The following is a 21,051-nucleotide window of genomic DNA, read 5'->3' on the forward strand; positions in this document are numbered from 1 at the left end:
TGTTGGTAACCCCCACGCCAAGTTTTGTAGGAAAATAATGAGATATGGCTAAGAAAATAATTTAGAACGCTAAACTAAGATTTTACCGCAGAATTAATTCATTTTACATTACATAAAACAGACACATACATAAAGTAGCAATATGTGTCACTAAACTTGCACTTCTGGTATTTCATATACACAGCATGTGACTTGCTGAAATCTCTTCCACAGTCTCTCCTCCCCTCCAGCCCGTCCCCTCCCCTTATTGAGCTTTAGGTCTGTTGTGCAGTCAGTCAGTGCTTGCAGATTGCTACTGATCTTCAGTCACTATGTGGGCTGCTTCAGGCTGCTGGGGGGGCTTCTGTCTGCTGCTGTTTGCTGTCCTGTCCCCCTCTTTAGCTGTCTGCCCCTGTGAGGACCCGGCACTCTGTGAACCAATTAAAGACACCAGGGATTTTGAGGTACTCAGCTCTCAGACTTTCCTGGTTTTTATTCATGTAAAAGGATTCCTGGTCAACTAAATCAGAAGCCTTGTTTTTAGTATTTGCTAATAATTAATAGTGTTTATTGTAGTGATTAGATGATTACTTTAGTACTGCAATGACCCATAACTTGTTACACTGGACCCATGCACCGTTTTGTACTTGCTTGTGTTTGCAGTTTCTGACCATTTATAAATTAATTTAGTGTATTTTTTGGGGCATTTTTAGGAAATGCTAAACAGTGTGTGTGTATGTGTGTGTATGTATGTGTATGTATATGTGTGTGTGTGTGTATGTATATGTATGAATGTATGTATGTATGTGTGTGTGTGTGTGTGTATGTATGTATGTGTGTGTGTCTATATATATATATATATATATATATATATATATATATATATATATATATATATAAAATGTGTGTGTATGTATGTATGTGTGTGTGTCTATATATATATATATATATATATATATATATATATATATATAAAAAGTGTGTGTATGTATTTATGTATATGTGTGTGTATATATATATATATATATATATATATATATATGTGTGTGTGTGTGTGTGTTGCATTAGGATTCACAGTTTGTTTGCAATTCAGAAATGTCTTATTTAAAGGGACATGCAACCCAAAATGATTCCGATAGAATTTACAATTATAAACAACTTTCTGATTGATCTGTATTACCAAATTTTTGCTTAATTTTCTTGCCATTGTTTTTTTGAAAGAACAGCAATGCACCACAGGGTGCTAGATGAACACCTTGGGTGAGCCAGTGACAAAAGGCATATATGTGCAGTTACCAATTAGAAGCTAGCTCCCAGTAGTGCAATGCTGCTCCGTAAACTACCTAAGTATGCTTTCAACAAAGGCTACCAAAAGAAGGATGTAAATAAGATAATAGAAGTCAATTGGAAAGTTGTTTTAAATTAAATGATCTGTCTGAATCTGGAAAGAAATGTTTTGGGTTTCATGTCCCTTTTAAAAATCAGACATTTATGAGTTACAAATTCAGTGAGTGAGTTAAAGTGAAGGTCAATTTGGATGAATTAGTGCCCGGTTTTTAATAATCCTATTAAAAAAGAGGGCACTTTAATTCATCAAAATAGACATTTCACTCCTTTTCTTCAAAAACTTACCTTTTAATACTGACAGCCGCTGCAGCACTTCCTACGCCCGTTGCAAGCCCTCTTTGCGGGTCCAAAATGACGAATCCGGCTTCCTCCAATCATGGCTTTGCATCAGGCCATGATCCCCCCCGGGGGGAAAGCCGTGATTGGAGGAAGCCGAATTCGTCATTTCTGTCGTAAGAAGATGCTTCCGACGGCCGGGGGGAATCGCTGGAGCGGCTTTCAGGATTAAAAGGTAAGTTTTTGAAGAAAAGGAGTAAAATGTCAATTTTGATGAATTTAAGTGTCCTTGTTTTTAATAGGATTATTAAAAACCAGGCACTAATTCATCCAAATTGACCTTCACTTTAAAAGTTACCATTACATTTTTATCATGCCCTGCACCCTGGTAGCTGTCTCTTGTTATGGTGAGAGCGCACTAGATTTGATCATTTGGATCCTTCCTTATGATCTGAATGCATTCGGCTCTTTTAAGAGTCATAATTATTCTTGTGAAAGAGCAAAACACACAAATCCAGATCTTAGTGTGTTAAACTTTCACAAGAATAAATCCGGCTCTGAAAAGAGCAGAATGCCACGAGTGTCCGTCGCCTTCTGCATTTGGATCCTAACAAATGACCTAAATGCACATCCCCAAGAACTTGCACACACTAAAGTAGGGCTCGCCAAACCCAGGAGCCAGGGAGCCACTGACTCCTAACTTTTTTTTCAACTCTCCATATATCTATATACAGATATATACCACTGTCTGGCTCTTACATTTTTAATAGATTTGTCAACCACCCCCCAATTAAAGATCCAGTAGAAATAATTTGTTTCTGTGTCATTAGATTATTGACTAGAAGCTTATTTGCAGATCTAACTCTTTTCCGTGTTGTGCCCTCATTTTCTTGTAACAAGCCTTTTGGGGGGGGTTAACTTCAGGTGAGTCATAATATCAATTGAATGCTGTAACCTCAGCACTTTTGTAAATGTATTAAAGGGGCAGTCTACACCAGAATTGTTATTGTTTAAAAAGATAGATAATCCCTTTATTACCCATTCCCAGTTTTGCATAACCAACACTGTTATAATAAAATACTTTTTACCTCTGTGACTACCTTGTATCTAAGCTCTGCAGACTGCCACCTTTTTAAGTTCTTTTAACACTTGGTTTTTAGCCAATCAGTGCTGATTCCTAGGTAACTCCACGTGCGTAAGCACAATGTTATCTATATGGCACACATTAACTAATGCCTTCTAGTTGTAAAAAAAATGTCAAAATGAATTCAGAGAAGAGGCGGCCTTCAAGGGCTAAGAAATTTAGCATATGAGCCTACCTAGGTTTAGCTTTCAACTAAGAATACCAAGAGAACAGAGCAAAATTGATGGTAAAAATACATTGGAAAGTTGATTAGAATTACATGCCCTATTTGAATCATAAAAGTTTATTTTTGACTAGACTGTCCCTTTAAGCTGCACTCAACTTTTAAAGCCTTTAGGTGCAGGCTCTTAAAGAGACATGATACCCAAATTTTCATGATTTAGAAAGAGCATGCAATTTTAAACAACTTTCTAATTTACTTCTTTTATCTAATTTGCTTCATTTTCTTGATGTACGTTGCTGAAAAGCATATCTAGATAGGCTCAGTAGCTGCAGATTGGTTGCTGCACATAGATGCCTCATGTGATTGGCTCATACATGTGCATTGCTATTTACTCAACAAAGGATATCTAAAGAATGAAGCAAATAAGATAATATAAGTAAATTGGAATGCTGTTTACAATTGTATGCTCTACTTGAATCATGAACGAAATTTTTTGGGTTTAGTGTCCCTTTAAGAGCTCACATGAGCAGGACAGCATTGCACAAGAATGATATTGTGGGTTGAATTTTGCCACACAATGCAAAAGTCGATTGCAGGTGAACCTGTCAACTTGCAATCATGATTCATTTTGCCCTCTGCATACAGCCTATGGGATTCTCTTGGGCATGCCATATTAGATTATCCATAGACTCCTTGCAGCCCATCAGTTTGTTGTCCTTTGTGTGACAGGCAGTATTAAAGGGACATTGAACATTAGATTTTTCTTTGCATAAATGTTTTGTAGATGATCCATTTATATAGCCCATACAGTTTTTGTTACAATGTATACTTTTACTTATTTTTAAATAACATTGTGCTGATTTTCAGACTCCTAAACAAGCCCCCAAGTTTTATACTGTTGTCTACCTACTCCAACGTGCTCCTGTTTGTGTAAAAAGTATTTTCATATGCAGGGGGAAAGCTCTTTTTGCTTTCCAGCCCATTTCAGTGAGTGTCCCAGCCTAACTTTTTCAACAGTGCTAAACTGGTAGCTTCAAAGTGAGTACTAGATTTTTAGATCAGTATCTGTGCATGATTTTTCTTTATAGTTTTGTCTATTACATGCAACTATATGAAAATTGGTGTATACTGTCCCTTTCCTCATCAACCTGGTACCGGATATTTATGGGGTAGGTGAAAATCTTATGCATTTGTCGGCAATCAAGAAAAAACAGAGCACATGTACAACATATCTAAAGAAGAGAGGTCTCAAATAATCTATTGGTTTTTAATCTGTTTTTCAGGTTTATGTATTCCATAGTGGAGGAAAACATTGGAAGTCCTTTGATTGGACACAGATTACTACAATTGCCTTATTTGCAAAGTTTAACCCTGAACTCTTATGCTTTGCCCATTCAAAAGGAGTAAGAGTTGTATTAAAAGGTAAATAAATGTCTACACAAACTATAGAAGAAAAAATATGTCTATAAAAAAAAAAAAACTATTTCAAAACCTGATTTGTGTAACACATAAAGTGAATAATATATTGGTTTGTAACTTCTGCTTTGACTGGTAAATATAAATAAATCAGACAATATAAACAGGAAACAGGAAATGGGATTAAACAGGAAATGGGATTGTGCTAGGGAGCTCTGGGTAAAATATGCAAATTAGATATACAATATATAATGCTTTTTGTTAAAGGGACACTGAACCAAATTTTTTTCTTTTTTAATTCAGAAAGAGCATGCAATTTTAAGCAACTTTCTAAAGCTCCTATTATCAATTTTTCTTCATTCTCTTGCTATCTTTATTTGAAAAAGAAGGAATCTAAGCTTTTTTTGGTTTCAGTACTCTGGACAGCACTTTTTTATTGGTGGATGAATTTATCCACCAATCAGCAAGGACAACCCAGGTTGTTCACCAAAAATGGGCCGGCATCTAAACTTGCATTCGTGCATTTCAAATAAAGATACCAAGAGAGTGAAGACAAATTGATAATAGGAGTAAAGTAGAAGGTTGCTTAAAATTTCATGCTCAAACTGAATCACGAAAGAAAAAAATTGGGTACAGTGTCCCTTTAATGCTGCCTGTTACATAGACTAAACACACCTGATGCTCTGCAAAGAGTATGGATCCTCTAATATGGCGGGCCCAGGAGCATCCATAGACTCTTTGGAGGATGGAGGATTTTAATTTCATGCTTTTTATCTACACCATAACTCAACTCTACACTACACTACACTCTTTCACTTTTTTTTCTCTTTTTTTTTTTTTTCTCTCTTTCTCTCTTTTTTTTCTCTTTTTTTTCTCTCTTTTTCTTTTTTTCTCTCCATAAAACATATACTGTGAGTGTTATATATTATATAATGTCCCATATATTTCAAACGCAAAATTGTCTGTCCCTGCTATTGTAGTATATATGGCTTTTTATCTTCCTTAGGTGATGTGCCCGTTAAGGATATAGTGGACCCTAATGTTAGAGCTGCTTGGATTGCAAATATGGTGAAGTTGGCTAAGGAACAATATATGGACGGAATCAACCTGGACATAGAACAGATAGTACTACATAATACCTCTGAGTACTATGCTCTAACTGATCTAGTTAAAGAAACCGCAGAGTCTTTCCACAAAGAAATCCCTGGATCACAGGTATACACGGTCATGTGACATTCATTTGGGACAAAGATTTAGATATATTTATTTATAAAACCTAATCACACCACTGTATGACACAACTTTAAAAGATTTATATTTACTCCAATTTTAATTGGGTGGAGACAAAAAACAAAATAAATAGTCATCATCATCATCTACAAAAGGAGAATTTAAAGAGACAGTAAACACCATGATATTTTTATTTAAAATGTTCAGTTATGCATACCAAATAACTTTGCCATATACTTTTCATTCTTTATTTTAACCCCTTCATGTAATTTTAAATTTGAAAAATTGTGGATTTTCTCATTTTCAGAGTGGGAAATCCAACCTGCTGACTTCTTAAGGAGAACCCTGTTACATATCTTTCCTTAACTGGCTTTAACAGTTAACCCTCACAAAACAATGCGCTGTGTATTGGCATAATGGCATTGGCTATCCATTTCATCTTCAGACTTACTGTATTGGCTCCTGGTGGGTGGAATTTGTCTATTGTAAAAATGAGTGCAGCAAAAAAGAAAAAAGATGTTATTTAGCAACACAAGACATCTCTTTTTACAAGGTGTGTTGTGCTTTTTTTTGTAGCATTAAGATATATATTTAGTTGTGCCACATAAACATGTATGCTCAATATTTTATAGAGTAAATAAGCCCTCAGCAGCCAATACTGAATGTGATTTCTGCATTTATGAGTTTCCTGATCTGTCTCCAGCTTCAATTTCCTTTCCCTGCGGGCAAACCCATGCGTTTACGCCTCTCTAGTTGAGGGATCCTGTCCAGAGAAGTCGCATTTTGTGATTAGACAGTTCATAAATCCATATTTTGTCATTTGTCTCTATCAATTGGGCCAACCAATTTGTTCTATGTATTATCATCATCATATACTGTATGTGTGCAGGGTGAATGTGCTAAACCAAAATTGTAGAGTGTTGTGGATTTACTATAACTAAAGTCAGCTTCAGATTTAAACCGAGTGGTTTGAGATGTTGACCCTCCTTTAATTTGCATTTGACCCTCAATGGATCAACTCATTCACATTATAACCTTCCTTTATCACTCAGGTAACCTTTGATGTCTCTTGGTCTCCTAAATGCATAGACCTTAGGTGCTACAACTACACTGGAATAGCTCACTTTTCTGACTTTCTGTTTGTCATGTCCTATGATGAGCAGTCACAGATATGGACAGAGTGTGTTGCTGGCGCTAATGCCCCCTACAATCAAACTTTAACAGGTACATGGTCTGACATATTTCAGTCTGGGTAGAAAAAAAACTTGCTTTCAAACATCAATATAAAAATAAATTGTGCTTCATTCAACGCTCCCTAAACTCTGTAACCTTCAAATGCTGCAAATCATTTTTTTTACACAAATGCAAAAGGTGTTAAAGGGACAGTCAACACCAGAATTTTTGTTTTAAAAGATAGATAATCACTTAATTACCCATTCCCCAGTTTTGCATAACATACACATTTTACCTCTGTGATTACCTTGTATCTAAGCCTCTGCAGACTGCCCCCTTATTTCAGTTCTTTTGACAGACTTGCATTTTAGCCAATCAGTGCTCACTCCTTGGTAAATTCACATGCATAAGCTCAATGTTATCTATATGAAACACATGAACTAACGCCCTCTAGTGGTGAAAAACTGTCAAATGCAGAGGCGGCCTTCAAGGTCTAAGAAATAAGCACATGAACCTCCTAGGTTTAGCTTTCAACTAAGACTATCAAGAGAACAAAGCAAAATTGGTGATAAAGGTAATTTTGGAAAGTTGTTTAAAATTACATGCCCTATTTGAATCATGAGTTGTTGGTTTTTTTGGACTTGACTGTCCCTTTAAAGGGACATTAAAGGCATTTGTTTGCTTTTACATTTAATATATTTACACCTAAAATCTCTCCTGTTTAGAGAGATCAAAGGTCTATTGCTTGTGTTTGTTTTTAGAATAAAACTGCAGCTAAATCTGTATATTTTTTTAAATTATATTAGCAATTTGAAATATAGATGTGCAGCACTGATTTGCTAACCTAATATTTTTTTATCAATAGGTTACAATCAATTTATTAACTTAGACATTGACCCCAAAAAGCTTGTAATGGGGGTTCCCTGGTATGGCTACGACTATGTATGCCTGAACTTATCACAGGTAATTCACAATAATTTATAGTACCCAAAACTGTTGTGCATGATTGTTCGTTTGGTTTTTCAGCCTTTGTAGTCTAGTTAGTGGTTTGTTTTTTTTGTTTTGTTTTTAATCCTGTGGTAAAAAATATTAGTTCACAAGATTTCCATAACTAATAATTGGTTTTAGACCAAAATAGGTGTGTGTGTGTGTGTGTGTGTGTGGAGTTTTTTTTTTGTTTTTTTTTTTTTTTTGTTTTTTCATGGTTTTTATTTATTTTTATAATTGGTTTTCTGATATTAGTAGATAATGTTAGTATGAATCAGGTCACATTAAGACAATGACTACTATAAATGTGGCTAGGCATGATGTTTGTACCATATAGACTATATAGTCAAAAATATACGGACACAAGACCCTCACACCTATATGAGTTTGTTAGATATCCCATTTCAAAACCATTAATATCAAATAGGTTCCCTCTTTGCCACTATAACAGCCGCAAAATTCTGGAAAAACTTTCCACAAGATTTTGGAGTGTCAGTGGGAATTTGTGCCCACTTAGCCAAAAGAGTATTTGTGAGGTTAGGGACTAATGTTGGGGAAGAAGGTCTGTCTCGCAATCTGCATTCCAATAAGTCCCAAAGATGTTCATTGGGTTGAGGTCAAGGCTCTGTTTTAGCCTCTTTTTTTAGTTTCTCCATACCAAACTTGTGGACCTTGTTTTGTGCAGAGGGGCACCGTCATGCTGGAACAGGAAAAGGCCTTCCACAAAGTTTGAAGCACCCAGTTTTCTAAAATATCTCTTTCCAGTGAAGAGTCGTCTTAGTGCTACAGGATACAAAGCGGCCTAGACCTAAAAAACAAACAAACAAAAAAAACAGCCCTAGATCATTATCCCTCCTCCACCAATTTTTACAGTAGGCACTATGCTTTCCAGTAGGTAGAGTTTGCCTGGCATCCACCATACTCTTCAAATTCTTCCATTGGACTGCCGGATAGTGAAGCATGATTCATTACTTTACACCAAACCAGCCAGTAGAGCATGCCCCCTCTTCAAAATTGAACCCCCCATAAAGGCAAAAGTATTGTGGTGTTAGGACCAGTCGGCATGGGACACCTTGTAAGTTGGGGTGACTAGCTAAGCAGAAAATTGCCATAATATGACTTAAGATCACAATTGTAATATAAAAGCATAGGTGATTTTGTTTTTGCAGCATTTAAAAACGGCAAATAGATGTGCCAATACCACCCTCTTTTGTGTAACTATTTTGTCCCATTGGCAGCACTTTCAAAGATGTATTTAACCCCTTAAGGACCAGGACAATTTTCAATTTCTTTCCCTTAAGGACCAGGGCTATTTTTACATTTCTGCGGTGTTTGTGTTTAGCTGTAATTTTCCTCTTACTCATTTACTGTACCCACACATATTATATACCGTTTTTCTCGCCACTAAGTGGACTTTCTAAAGATACCATTATTTTCATCATATCTTATAATTTACTATTAAAAGAATTATAAAATATTAGGAAAAAATGGAAAAAAAAACACACATTTTCTAACTTTGACCCCCAAAATCTTTTACACATCTACAACCACCAAAAAACAACCATGCTATAGTTTCTAATCTAAATTTTGTCCTGAGTTTAGAAATACCCAATGTTAACATGTTCTTTGCTTTTTTTGCAAGTTATAGGGCAATAAATACAAGTAGCACTTTGCTATTTCCAAACCATTTTTTTTTTTTTCAAAATGAGCGCTAGTTACATTGGATCCCTGATATCTGTCAGGAATACCTAAATATTCCTTGACATGTATATATTTTTTTTTAGAAGACATCCCAAAGTATTGATCTAGGCCCATTTTGGTATATTTCATGCCACCCTTTACCGCCAAATGCGATCAAATAAAAAAATTCTTCACTTTTTCACAATCTTTAGGTTTCTCACAGAAATTATTTACAAACAACTTGTGCAATTATGGCATAAATGGTTGTAAATGCTTCTCTGGGATCCCCTTTATTCAGAAATAGCAGCTTGTAGAGTTAATTTTAGCTGTAGTGTAGTAGACAACCCCAAGTATTGATCTAGGCCCATTTTGGTATATTTAATGCCACCATTTCACAGCCAAATTGCGATCAAATTGAAAAAAAACGTTAAATTTTTTGCAATTTTAGGTTTCTCACTAAAATTATTTACAAACAGCTTGTGCAATTATGGCACAAATGGTTGTAAATGCTTCTCTGGGATCCCCTTTGTTCAGAAATAGCAGACATATATGGCTTTGGCGATGCTTTTTAGTAATTAGAATGCTGCTAAATGCTGCTGCACATCACACGTGTATTATGTCTAGCAGTGAAGGGGTTAATTAGGGAGCTTGCAGGGTTAATTTTAGCTTTAGTGTAGAGATCAGAATCCCACCTGACACATCAGACCCCCTGATCCCTCCCAAACAGCTCTCTTCCCTCCCCCACCCCACAATTGTCCCCGCCATCTTAAGTACTGGCAGAAAGTCTGCCAGTACTAAAATAAAAGGTATCTTTTATTTTATTTTTATTTAATTTTTAGCATATTTACATATGCTGCTGTGTAGGATCCCCCCCCAAACAGCTCTCTAACCCTCCCCCTCTACATTTTTGGGAGCCATCTTAGGTACTGGCAGCTGTCTGCCAGTACCCAGTTTACAATATATATATATTTTTATTTTTTTCCACTTTTCTGTAGTGTAGCTTCACCCCCCCCAAAACTAAACCCCCGACCCCTCCCAGATCACTTAGATTATTAATATTAAAATGTTTTATTCCCCTCTCTCCCACTTAATTTAAACAAATTGTTCCATAGTGTAATGGTTCCCACCTGCTCCCTCCCCGTGCACGCGCCGCGCCCACCTCCTCCATGCACGCGCGCGTCCATGCGCGCCCCCCAGCTACCCCGCCCACCTCTGCACACAGCAAGCCATCGATGGCCGCCCACCCGCCTCCCACGTCGGCTCCCACCCACCATCGATTGCGGCCATCGATGTCCAGTGCAGAGAGGGCCACAGAGTGGCTCTCTCGGCATCAGATAGGGAAAACCTGTTATTGCAGGATGCCTCGATATCGAGGAATCGCTGCAATAACCGGAAAGCGGCTGGAACGACGTATGTCGTTAAGTGGTTAAACTCTGTTTTTGTAAGGTGTGTTAAGGAGACACACAATTAAAATTAAACTTTAATGATTCAGATAGAGCATGCAATTTTAAATAACTTTGCAATTTACTTCCATTAACAAAATGTGCAGTCTTTATATTTACATTTTTTGAATCATAAGTTCCTACTGAGCATGTGCAAGAATTCAGAGTATATGCATTTGTGATTGGCTGATGGCTGTCACATGATAAAGGAGGAGTGAAAATAGATATACATTTTAAATTTGTCAGAACAAATTCTACTACGCATTTGAAGTTGAGTAAGTGACATTGCATTGTCTTTTTATCTTGCATTTAATTATTGAAATCTACTTTTATTGTCCTTTAAACCAAACGTTGTGTGTGTGTGAGAGAGAGAGAACTAGAGTGTTTACATGATGATTACAAATGAGTACCCCCACAAAAAAGCTGTATGTTTGTATCCATGTGCAATGTTTTGAGTGGAAGGTAATATTTACTCATATTCTCATGGTTTATCCAGAATAACACGTGCAACATTAAGAGTGTCCCATTCAGGGGAGCGCCTTGCAGTGACGCTGCAGGTCGCCAGGTGCCGTACCGAGTGATTATGAAACAGGTGAACAGTTCTGTCACTGGGAGGTTATGGGATGAAACGCAGAAGGCTTCATTTTACAACTACAAGGTTGGTGAGATTCCACATTACTATGCATTGCATCACATAAAGGTTGTAAGATAATAAAGGATATTCTAATATAGGGAAACTGGTAACGTTTGCATTATTGTCCCTTGTAACTGTGCTTAAAGGGACATTGTAAAATGGATCACTGGGAATGCAAGGAAAATGTTACAGTTCAGTCTGGAGTGTATTAGATTGTGTACAAATAAATCCTTTTAGTTTTCTTTTTTATTTGAAATGTCTTTGCCTGTTAAAACTACCACCTAAACTGAATTTCATTACTCCAGTACTAGATTTAACAGATACAAACTGCAAAACAATGAACTTTATACTAACACAACCACCACGTCTGGCTTTGTCCTACAGACTCAAGCCCAGATTGGCTCCGCCAAGTGAGACAAATTGTGGGTGGAGTTTTGTCTATTGGAAAAACAATTGCAGCAAACAAGATGTTTTTTTAAAATGTTTAGACTTGGCTGAAGTGTTCTATAGCAAGAAAACTGAGTTTTGTTTTCAACTGCAAGGTGTGTTCTGTCCTATTTTTAACTACTCAGGGGCTACAAATAGTGGTATGAGCCAGTTGTTGAAAATCACTATCCTTGTCCTTTTCAAGAACAGCAATATGTTGCGGCACACAAGCAGGACTTTACCTATGTGTTTAGCTGCTTTACAGGTGTTTATGTATAATAAGCAAATGACTCTAATGCAAAAATGACAACTTCTAATTAATTAGTACCTGTGTTACCATTTTTTCTTTCTTTGACCGCCAGTTACCTTCCCCAATAAGACTGTTAGATATGCTCCAGAAGAAGGCAGCTGCTCGCAGCCGGATTTATTCTTGTTAAAGTGCAACACTGTAAGATCTGTTCAAATTCAGATCTTAGTGTTTTATTTGCACAAGAATATATCCGACTCTTAAAAGAGCCAAATGCCGTAAGTTGCCACCTTCTTCCACATTAGGCAGTGAACTAAAACTGCAGAATGCACAGATATAGAGGCCATGTAGCTCAGATAGTTAAATTGTTAACCCAATGATCACCTGTACATCAGATGAGCAACTGAAAATGTTAATTTTATAAACACCTAATTAGGCTGACCATATTGCCGCTTTAAAAAGGGACACATATGAAAAATACATATGTCAGGGCTGTTTTCATGGCTGTTTAAAGAAATGGTTTTGTATAAGAACCCTCACATATGTATTTTTCATATGTGTTCCTTCTTAAAGCGGCAATATGGTCAGCCTACCTATATTTCCATAATCTGTTGAGGCCCCTCCGTATATATTTTTTTTTTTTCACTGTGAAGCAGCAGCTAGTAGGCATTTTATCTAAATAACAAGGATTCTGTGTGTCTCCATTGATGTTATTTTCATGCTGCACAAAGAGTAATAAAGCATAAACCTTCTTACTGAACCGGCAAACGGTACAGCGCTGTAAATGATTCACTTGGATGTTATCAGCACAGAACCTATATGCAAAAACACACGAGGACATGTACAAAACAGCAAGTCTGCTAGACAGTCTAGTCACTACTCAAACATTAAAAGGACATTGTACTCCTAGGTTTTTCTTTTCATAAATGTTTTGTAGATGATCCATTTATTATATAGCCCATGCAGGGTTTTTTAATGTATAGTTTATGCTTATTTTTAAATAACATTTTGCTTATTTTCAGACTCTAAACCAAGCCCCAAAGTTTTAGAAGTATACTGATGTCTACAGATTCATGCTCGCTCCTGTTTGTCTTATGGGTCTTTTCATGTGTAGGGGAGGGGGGGAATGTATGCTCTTTTTGCTTTCCAGTCAATTTTACTGGGTGTTCCAGCCTAACCTTTTCAACAGTGCTAAACTGGGTGCTTCTAAGTAAGTTTTTTTTTTTTTTTTTTTTAAAGGTTTTATACTGGATTTTTAGATCTTAGTATCTGTGCATATTCTTATTTATAGTGGTGTTTATTACATTCAGTTATATGATAATTGGTGTATAAGGTCCAATTAAAGGGACACTGAACCCAAAAAAAAATTATTTCGTGATTCAGATAGAGCATGCAATTTTAAGCAACTTTTTAATTTACTCCTATTATCAATTTTTATTCGTTATCTTGCTATCTTAATTTAAAAAAGAAGGCATCTAAGCTAAGGAGCCAGACAATTTTTGCTTCAGACCATGGACAGCACTTGTTTATTGGTGCGTGAATTAAACCACCAATCAGTAAGAACAACCCAGGTTGTTCATCCAAAATGGGCCGGCATCTAAACTTACATTCTTGCTTTTCAAATAAAGATGCAAAGAGAATGAAGAAAATGTGATAATAGGAGTAAATTAGAAAGTTGCTTAAAATTGCATGCTCTCTGAATCACGATAGAAAAAAATTGGCTTCAGTGTCTCTTCCCAAATCCAGATGACCTTCACACCCCACACACACATCATCACTAGCAAAGCCAAAACATTTTTGGGCCAGTATTGTTTTTCATGTGATCTATTATATATGTCTTCCTCCTCTAATACTATAAAATCTAATTCCTCATTTTCTTAAATTGGTTCTATAGGATAAACTAGGATTCCATCAGGTTTGGTATGATGACCCTGAGAGTATTTCACTGAAGGTCCAATACGTGAAGAGTCGTGGTCTACGAGGCGTTGGCATGTGGAATGGAGATCATCTGGATTATTCTGTTGATCCAGTAGCACAGCAGCAAACAAAAGATATGTGGAATGCATTGAGACCATGATAATGGAATTAGTTGCTTTAGTGCCAGCGTTTTGTGCCTTACTGGTGCTTATAGGGACAGTAAACATAAAAATCAATGTTGCATAATACTGCACTATGGATTATGGAACATTAACCTAACAGCTGTGGAAAAATAAAAAAAAACATAATTTATGTAAGAATTTACAAGATAAATTCATTTCTTTCATATTGGCAAGAATCCATGAGCTAGTGACGTATAGGATATACAATCCTACCAGGAGGGGCAAAGTTTCCCAAACCTCAAAATACCTATAAATATACCCCTCACCACACCCACAATTCAGTTTAAGGGATAGCCAAGTAGTGGGGTGATAAAGAAAGGAGTAAAAAGCATAAACAAAGGAATTTGGAAATAATTGTGCTTTATACAAATCATAACCACCATAAAAAGGGTGGGCCTCATGGACTCTTGCCAATATGAAAGAAATTAATTTATCTTGTAAATTCTTACATAAATTATGTTTTCTTTCATGTAATTGGCAAGAGTTCATGAGCTAGTGACGTATGGGATATCAATAGTCAAGATGTGGAACTCCACGCAAGAGTCACTAGAGAGGGAGGGATAAAAATAAACAAGTCATTTTCCGCTGAAAAAATAATTCACAACCCAAAATATAAATTTATTCTTCAAATGACAAGAAAAACTTAAAACATCAGCAGATGAATCAAACTGAAACAGCTGCCTGAAGAACTTTTCTACCAAAAACTGCTTCTGAAGAAGCAAATACAACAAAACGGTAGAATTTAGTAAATGAATGTAAAGAAGACCAAGTTGCCGCTTGCAAATTTGATCAACTGAAGCTTCATTCTTAAAAGCCCACGAAGTGGAGACTGATCTAGTAGAATGAGCTGTAATTCTCTAAGGCGGTACCTGACCCGACTCCAATAAGCTTGAAGAATCAAAAGCTTTAACCAAGAAGCCAAGGAAATAGCAAAAGCCTTCTGACCTTCCTAGGACCAGAAAATATAACAAATAGACTAGAAGTCTTCCTGAAATCTTTAGTAGCTTCAAAATAATATTTCAAAGCTCTCACCACATCCAAAGAATGTAAGGATCTTTCCAAAGAATTCTTAGGATTAGGACACAAGAAAGGGACAACAATTTCTCTACTAATGTTGTTAGAATTCACAACTTCAGGAAAAAATGTAAATGAAGTCCGCAAAACCGCCTTATCCTGATGAAAAATCAGAAAAGGAGATTCACAGGAAAGAGCAGATAGCTCAGAAACTCTTCTAGCAGAAGAGATGGCCAAAAGGAACAACACTTTCCAAGAAAGTAGTTAAATGTCCAAAGAATGCATAGGCTCAAAATGGAGGAACCTGTAAAGGCCTCAAAACCAAATTAAGACTCCAAGGAGGAGAGATTGATTAATGACAGGCTTAATATGAACTAAAGCCTGTACAAAACAGTAAATATCAGGAAGTTTAGCAATTTTTCTGTGAAATAAAACAGAAAAAACTAAGATTTTTCCCTTCAAGGAACTTGCAGACAAACCCTTATCCAAACCATCCTGAAGAAACTGTAAAATTCTTACAATTCTAAAGGAATGCCAAGAAAATTCATAAGAAGAACACCAAGAAATGTAAGTCTTCCAAACTAGATAATCTTTCTAGAGACAGATTTACGAGCTTATAACATAGTATTAATCACTGAGTCAGAGAAACCTCTATGATTTAACACTAATCCATCAATTTCCATACCTTCAAATTTAATGATTTGAGAACCTGATGAAAAAACGGACCTTGAAACAGTAGGTCTGGCCTGTTGGCAACTGGACATCTGAACAAGACCTGCATACCAAAACCTGTGAGGCCATGTTGGAGCCACCAGCAACACAAACGATTGTTCCATGATTATTTTGGAGATCACTCTTGGAAGAAGAACTAGAGGCGGGAAAATAAAAGCAGGTTGAAAACACCAAAGAAGTGTCAGTGCACCCACTGCTTCCGCCTGAAAATCCCTGGACAGGCATCTGGGTAGTCTCCTGTTTAGATGAGAGGCCATCCGATCTATCTCTAGAAGACCCCATATCTGAACAATCTGAGAAAACACATCTAGATGGAGGGACCACCCCCTGGATGTAAAGTCTGAAGGTTGAGATAATCTGCCTCCCAATGTCTATACCTGGCAAATACACCACAGAAATTAGACAGGAGCTGGATTCCGCCCAAGCAAGTATCCGAGATACTTCTTCATAGCTTGTGGACTGTGAGTCCTACGCTGGTGATTGACAAATGCCACTGTTTGTGATATTGTCTGTCTAAAAACAAATGAACAGTTCTCTCTTCAACAGAGGCCAAAAACTGAAGAGCTCTGAGAATTGCACGGAGTTCTAAAATATTGATTGGTAATCTCACCTCTTGAGATTTCCAAAACCCCTTGTGCTGTCAGAGATCCCCAAACAGCTCCCCAACCTGAAAGACTTGCATCTGAAGTGAACATAGTCCAGGTTAGCCGAACAAAAGAAGACCCTTGAACTAAACGCTGGTGATTTAACCACCACGTCAGAGAGAGTCAAACATTGGGATTTAAGGATATTAATTGTGATATCTTTGAATAATCCCTGCACCATGGATTCAGCAAACAAAGCTAGAGAGGTCTCATGTGAAAATGAGCAAAGGGAATCGCGTCAGATGCTGCAGTCATGAGACTAAAAATTTCCATGCACATAACTACTGAAGGGAATGACTGAGACTGAAGGTGCCGACAGGCTGCAACCAATTTCAAACGTCTCTTGTCTGTTAGATTCAGTGTCCATGACTCTGTCTATATCTGGAAACCTAAAAAGGTGACCCTTGTCTGAGGAATCAAGAAACTTTTGGTAAATTGATCCTCCAACCATGTTTCCGAGGAAACAACACTAGTTGATTTGTGAGAGATTCTGCAGAATGTAAAGACGAGCTAGTACCAAGATATCATCCAAATAAGGAAACGCTGCAATACCCTGCCCTCTAGTTTCCATAAAGCAGGGCACCTAGAACGTTTAAAAAGATTATTTGAGCGGTTGCTAATCCAAATGGAAGAGCAATGAATTGGTAATGCTTGTCTAGAAAAGAGAAACTGAAAATGAACTGAATGAATCAGAATATGAAGGTATACATCCTACAAGTCCATTGAGGACATACAATGTTCTTGCTGAACAAAGGCAGAATAGTCCTGAAAGTCACCATTTGAAAGATGGTACTCTTACATAACAATTCAAAATTTTCAGATCTAAAAATTGGTCTGAATGAAATTTCCTTCTTTGGGACCAATGAATTGATTTGAATAAAACTCCAGACCCTGTTCCTGAAAAGGAACTGGCATGACTAACCCTGAAACTCCAGGACTGAAACACACTTCAGTAAAGCCTGAGCTTAACTGGATTTGCTAAGATACGTGAGAGAAAAAAATCTTCTCATAGAAGAACTTACTCAGAATCTTATTCGATACCCTTGAGACACAATACAGAATTTATCCAAACATCCTTGGAAAAAAAAACTTAATCTGCCCTCTACCAGCTGAGCTGGAATGAAAGTCGCACCTTCATGCGGACTTAGGGGCTGGCTTTTTGTTTCTTAAATGGCTTGGAATTACTCCATTTAATGAAGGTTTCCAAATGGAATCAGATGCCATAGGGAAGGAATAGGTTTTTGTTCCTTAATTGACAAAAAGAACGAAAATGATTAGGAGCTTTATATTTACCTTTAGGTCTCTTATTACCTTGGAAAGAAAGAGATAGCAATCTAGACTTAAAAAGTCATATCAGCATTCCAAGAATAAAGCCACAAAACTCTTCTAGCTAAAAAATGGCTAAAGACATAGATCTAACATCAATCTTGATGATATAAAAATGGCATCAGAACTGATTAGTATGTTGCAGTAAGCGAACAATGCTAGATAAATCAGAATCCAATTCTTGTTGCGCTAATTCTCCAACCAAAAAGTTGATGCAGCTGCAACATCAGCCAAAGAAATTGCAGGCCTGAGACGACCTGAATATAAATAAGCTTTCCTTACAAAAGATTCAAGTTTCCCATCTAAAGGAACTTAAGTACTATCTTCCATAGGAATAGAGGTACGTTCAGCAAGAGTAGAAATAGCCCCATCAACTTGAGGATCTTTTCCCAAACTCTATATTAATTGCTGGAAAAGGATACAATTTTTTTAAAACCCTGAAGAAGGGAAAAAAAAGAAGTACCCAGCTTATTCCATTCCTTATAAATCATATCAGAAATAGCATCAGGAATAGGAAAAAAAAACCTCTGGAGTAACCCCACGGAAGGTTTAAATACAGAATTTACTAGTTCTAATATCAAGAGGACTAGTTTCCACAATATTCGTTCTAACAAAGAACCAAAAATACTTTATTTAAAATAAATAAGTAGGTTTGTTAGTGTCAATATCTGAGGAAGGATCTTATGAATCAGATAGATCCTCATCAGAGGAGGATAATTCATTTATGTAGTCGGTCATTTGAAATTTCATCAGCCTTATGAGAAGTTTTAAAAGACTTTATAATAATTAGAAGGCAGAATAGCAGACAAAGCCTTCTGAACAGAATCGGTAACAAATCTTTAAATTTCATAGGTATAATGTACTTTAAAAGTTGAAGGAACAACAGGCAATGTACCATTTACTGATGGACACAATATCTGCATGTAAAAGTTTATCATGATAACCAATACAAATGACATTCGGAAATATAATGCCCTTAGCTTTAGTAGAACCGACATCAGGCAGCAAAGTTCCAACAGATACTTCTGAAGCAGGATCAGATTGAGACATCTTGCAAAATGTAAAATTAAAAAACAACATATAAAGCAAAATTGTCAATTTCCTTATATGACAGTTTCAGGAATGGGGAAAAAATGCAATAGCATAGCCGTCTGACATAGAAAAAGGCAAGAGGCAAATAGCAATGGGGTATTAAAATAATGAAAAAAATCTGGCGCCAAGTATGATGCACAACATAACTGAAATTTTTTTGGCGCCAACAACATTCAGAAATGACACACGCGTCACTAACGACGCAACCCTGTGTAAGGAACTCAGCGGAGTCAGCGTCGACTACGACGCTGGAAATGACGAACTTGCGTCAACAGACGTACCTTCGCGACAAAGAATTCTCGTGCCAAGAATGACGCAATAAAGTCTAGCATTTGGCGCACCCGCGGGCCTAATCCAGCCCGCAATTTGCAAGAAAAATGTAGTCAATTTGAAAAAAAGACTAAACCCCAGGTAAGAAAAAATATTTCTTAATATGTTAATCTTCCCCAAATATGAAACTGACAGTCTGCAAAAGGAAATACATCAACCTGACTCATGGCAAATATAAGTACAATACATATATTTAGAACTTTATACAAATGCATAAAGTGCCAAACCATAGCTGAGAGTGTCTTAAATAATAAAAACATACTTACCGAAAGTCACCCATCCACATATAGCATATAGCCAAACCAGTACTGAAACAGTTATCAGTAGAGGTAATGGTATATGTGAGTATATCGTCGATCTGAAAAGGGAGGTAGGAGATGAATTTCTACGACCGATAACAGAGAACCTATGAAATAGACCCCCGTTAGGAAAAATCATTGCATTCATGCAATAGGTGATACTCTCTTCACGTCCCTCTGACATTCGTTGTACTCTGAGAGGAATCGGGCTTCAAAATACTGAGAAGCGCATGTCAACGTAGAAATCTTAGCACAAACTTACTTCACCACCTCCATAGGAGGCAAAGTTTGTAAAACTGAATTGTGGGTGTGGTGAGGGGTGTATTTCTAGGCATTTTGAGGTTTGGGAAACTTTGCCCCTCCTGGTAGGATTGTATATCCCATACGTCACTAGCTCATGGACTCTTGCCAATTACATGAAAGTAAAGGGATTTTAAAGATTTACCTCTCCCCCCCCCCCCCACCAAAAAAAAAACAAAACAAAAAAAAACTGTACTTTCTTTACTGTCCTTTTTAGTCTCTTCTGCTTCTGTGTTTTTTGTTGTGTGGTTGTTTTTTTTTGTTGCTGTTTTTCTTCATGGGTGCACTGTCTAATAACAGCTCGCCAGATTGAGGGTAAAGCAGCCAACAATTTTACACAACGTAGGAGTGCACTACGTTTAGTTCAATATCTAATCACAGCACGGGGCAGAAGAGACTGGAGAGAAAGATAAGGTAAGTACAGGTTTTTGTTTTTTTTGGTGGGGGGAAATCACTAGGTTCATCTTACATAATTCTGCACATTCCTACGTTTTACTGTCCCTTTTTAAGACTCCAGTAACTCAACCACACATTTTGTCTACCAATGGCACCTTTAAATAGACAGACAAGGGAATTTTTAAACATATTTCCGTATTCGTTCTATTATATATATATATATTTTTTTTCTCTTTGTATTTTTTTGTAAAAAATACCTGAATAATGGAAGAAAATGTTTGGATTTCATGTCTCTTTATTGTTGCCTGAAAATAAGAATGTCTAAGATTTGGGACTTTTTAGTTAGGTTCTGATGTTTTAATCCAGTCAGCAGCCGTGTGCAGTTTTTTATTTTTATGCAGTTTGTTTCATGTTGGTGAGACATGCACTATAGCAATATGGTTTTATAAACACTGCTGGAAAGAAAACACCTAGTGTACTGTTCTAGCTTTACTGCGTAGTCAGAATCCCTTTATATAGAACCTCCATTCAGCTTAGTGAATTTCATGTTAAAAAGCAAAAGACAAGGCACATCCATAATTCACAGTATACTTTAATCGGAGTTGACACGCATAACACAAAGAAACACATTTACAGGAAACCTATATAAAAGCAGCTTATCTGTATTACTGCTCA

The 21,051-nt window shown here is 36.7% G+C and overlaps 1 protein-coding gene across 1 annotated transcript; it reads left to right on the plus strand.

Moving 5' to 3' along the window:
* The first annotated feature begins 268 nt into the window (after positions 1–268).
* Positions 269–20,659, plus strand: CTBS (chitobiase). The gene is made up of 7 exons (XM_053693308.1): positions 269–443; positions 4,193–4,331; positions 5,332–5,540; positions 6,608–6,779; positions 7,594–7,691; positions 11,334–11,495; positions 14,039–20,659. The coding sequence occupies exons 1-7, from the start codon at positions 312–314 to the stop codon at positions 14,219–14,221; spliced, it is 1,095 nt and encodes a 364-aa protein (XP_053549283.1). The 5' UTR covers positions 269–311; the 3' UTR covers positions 14,222–20,659.
* The last annotated feature ends 392 nt before the right edge of the window (positions 20,660–21,051 follow it).

The sequence above is a fragment of the Bombina bombina genome, chromosome 10, assembly GCF_027579735.1.
Source record: "Bombina bombina isolate aBomBom1 chromosome 10, aBomBom1.pri, whole genome shotgun sequence".
Lineage (NCBI taxonomy): Eukaryota > Metazoa > Chordata > Amphibia > Anura > Bombinatoridae > Bombina > Bombina bombina.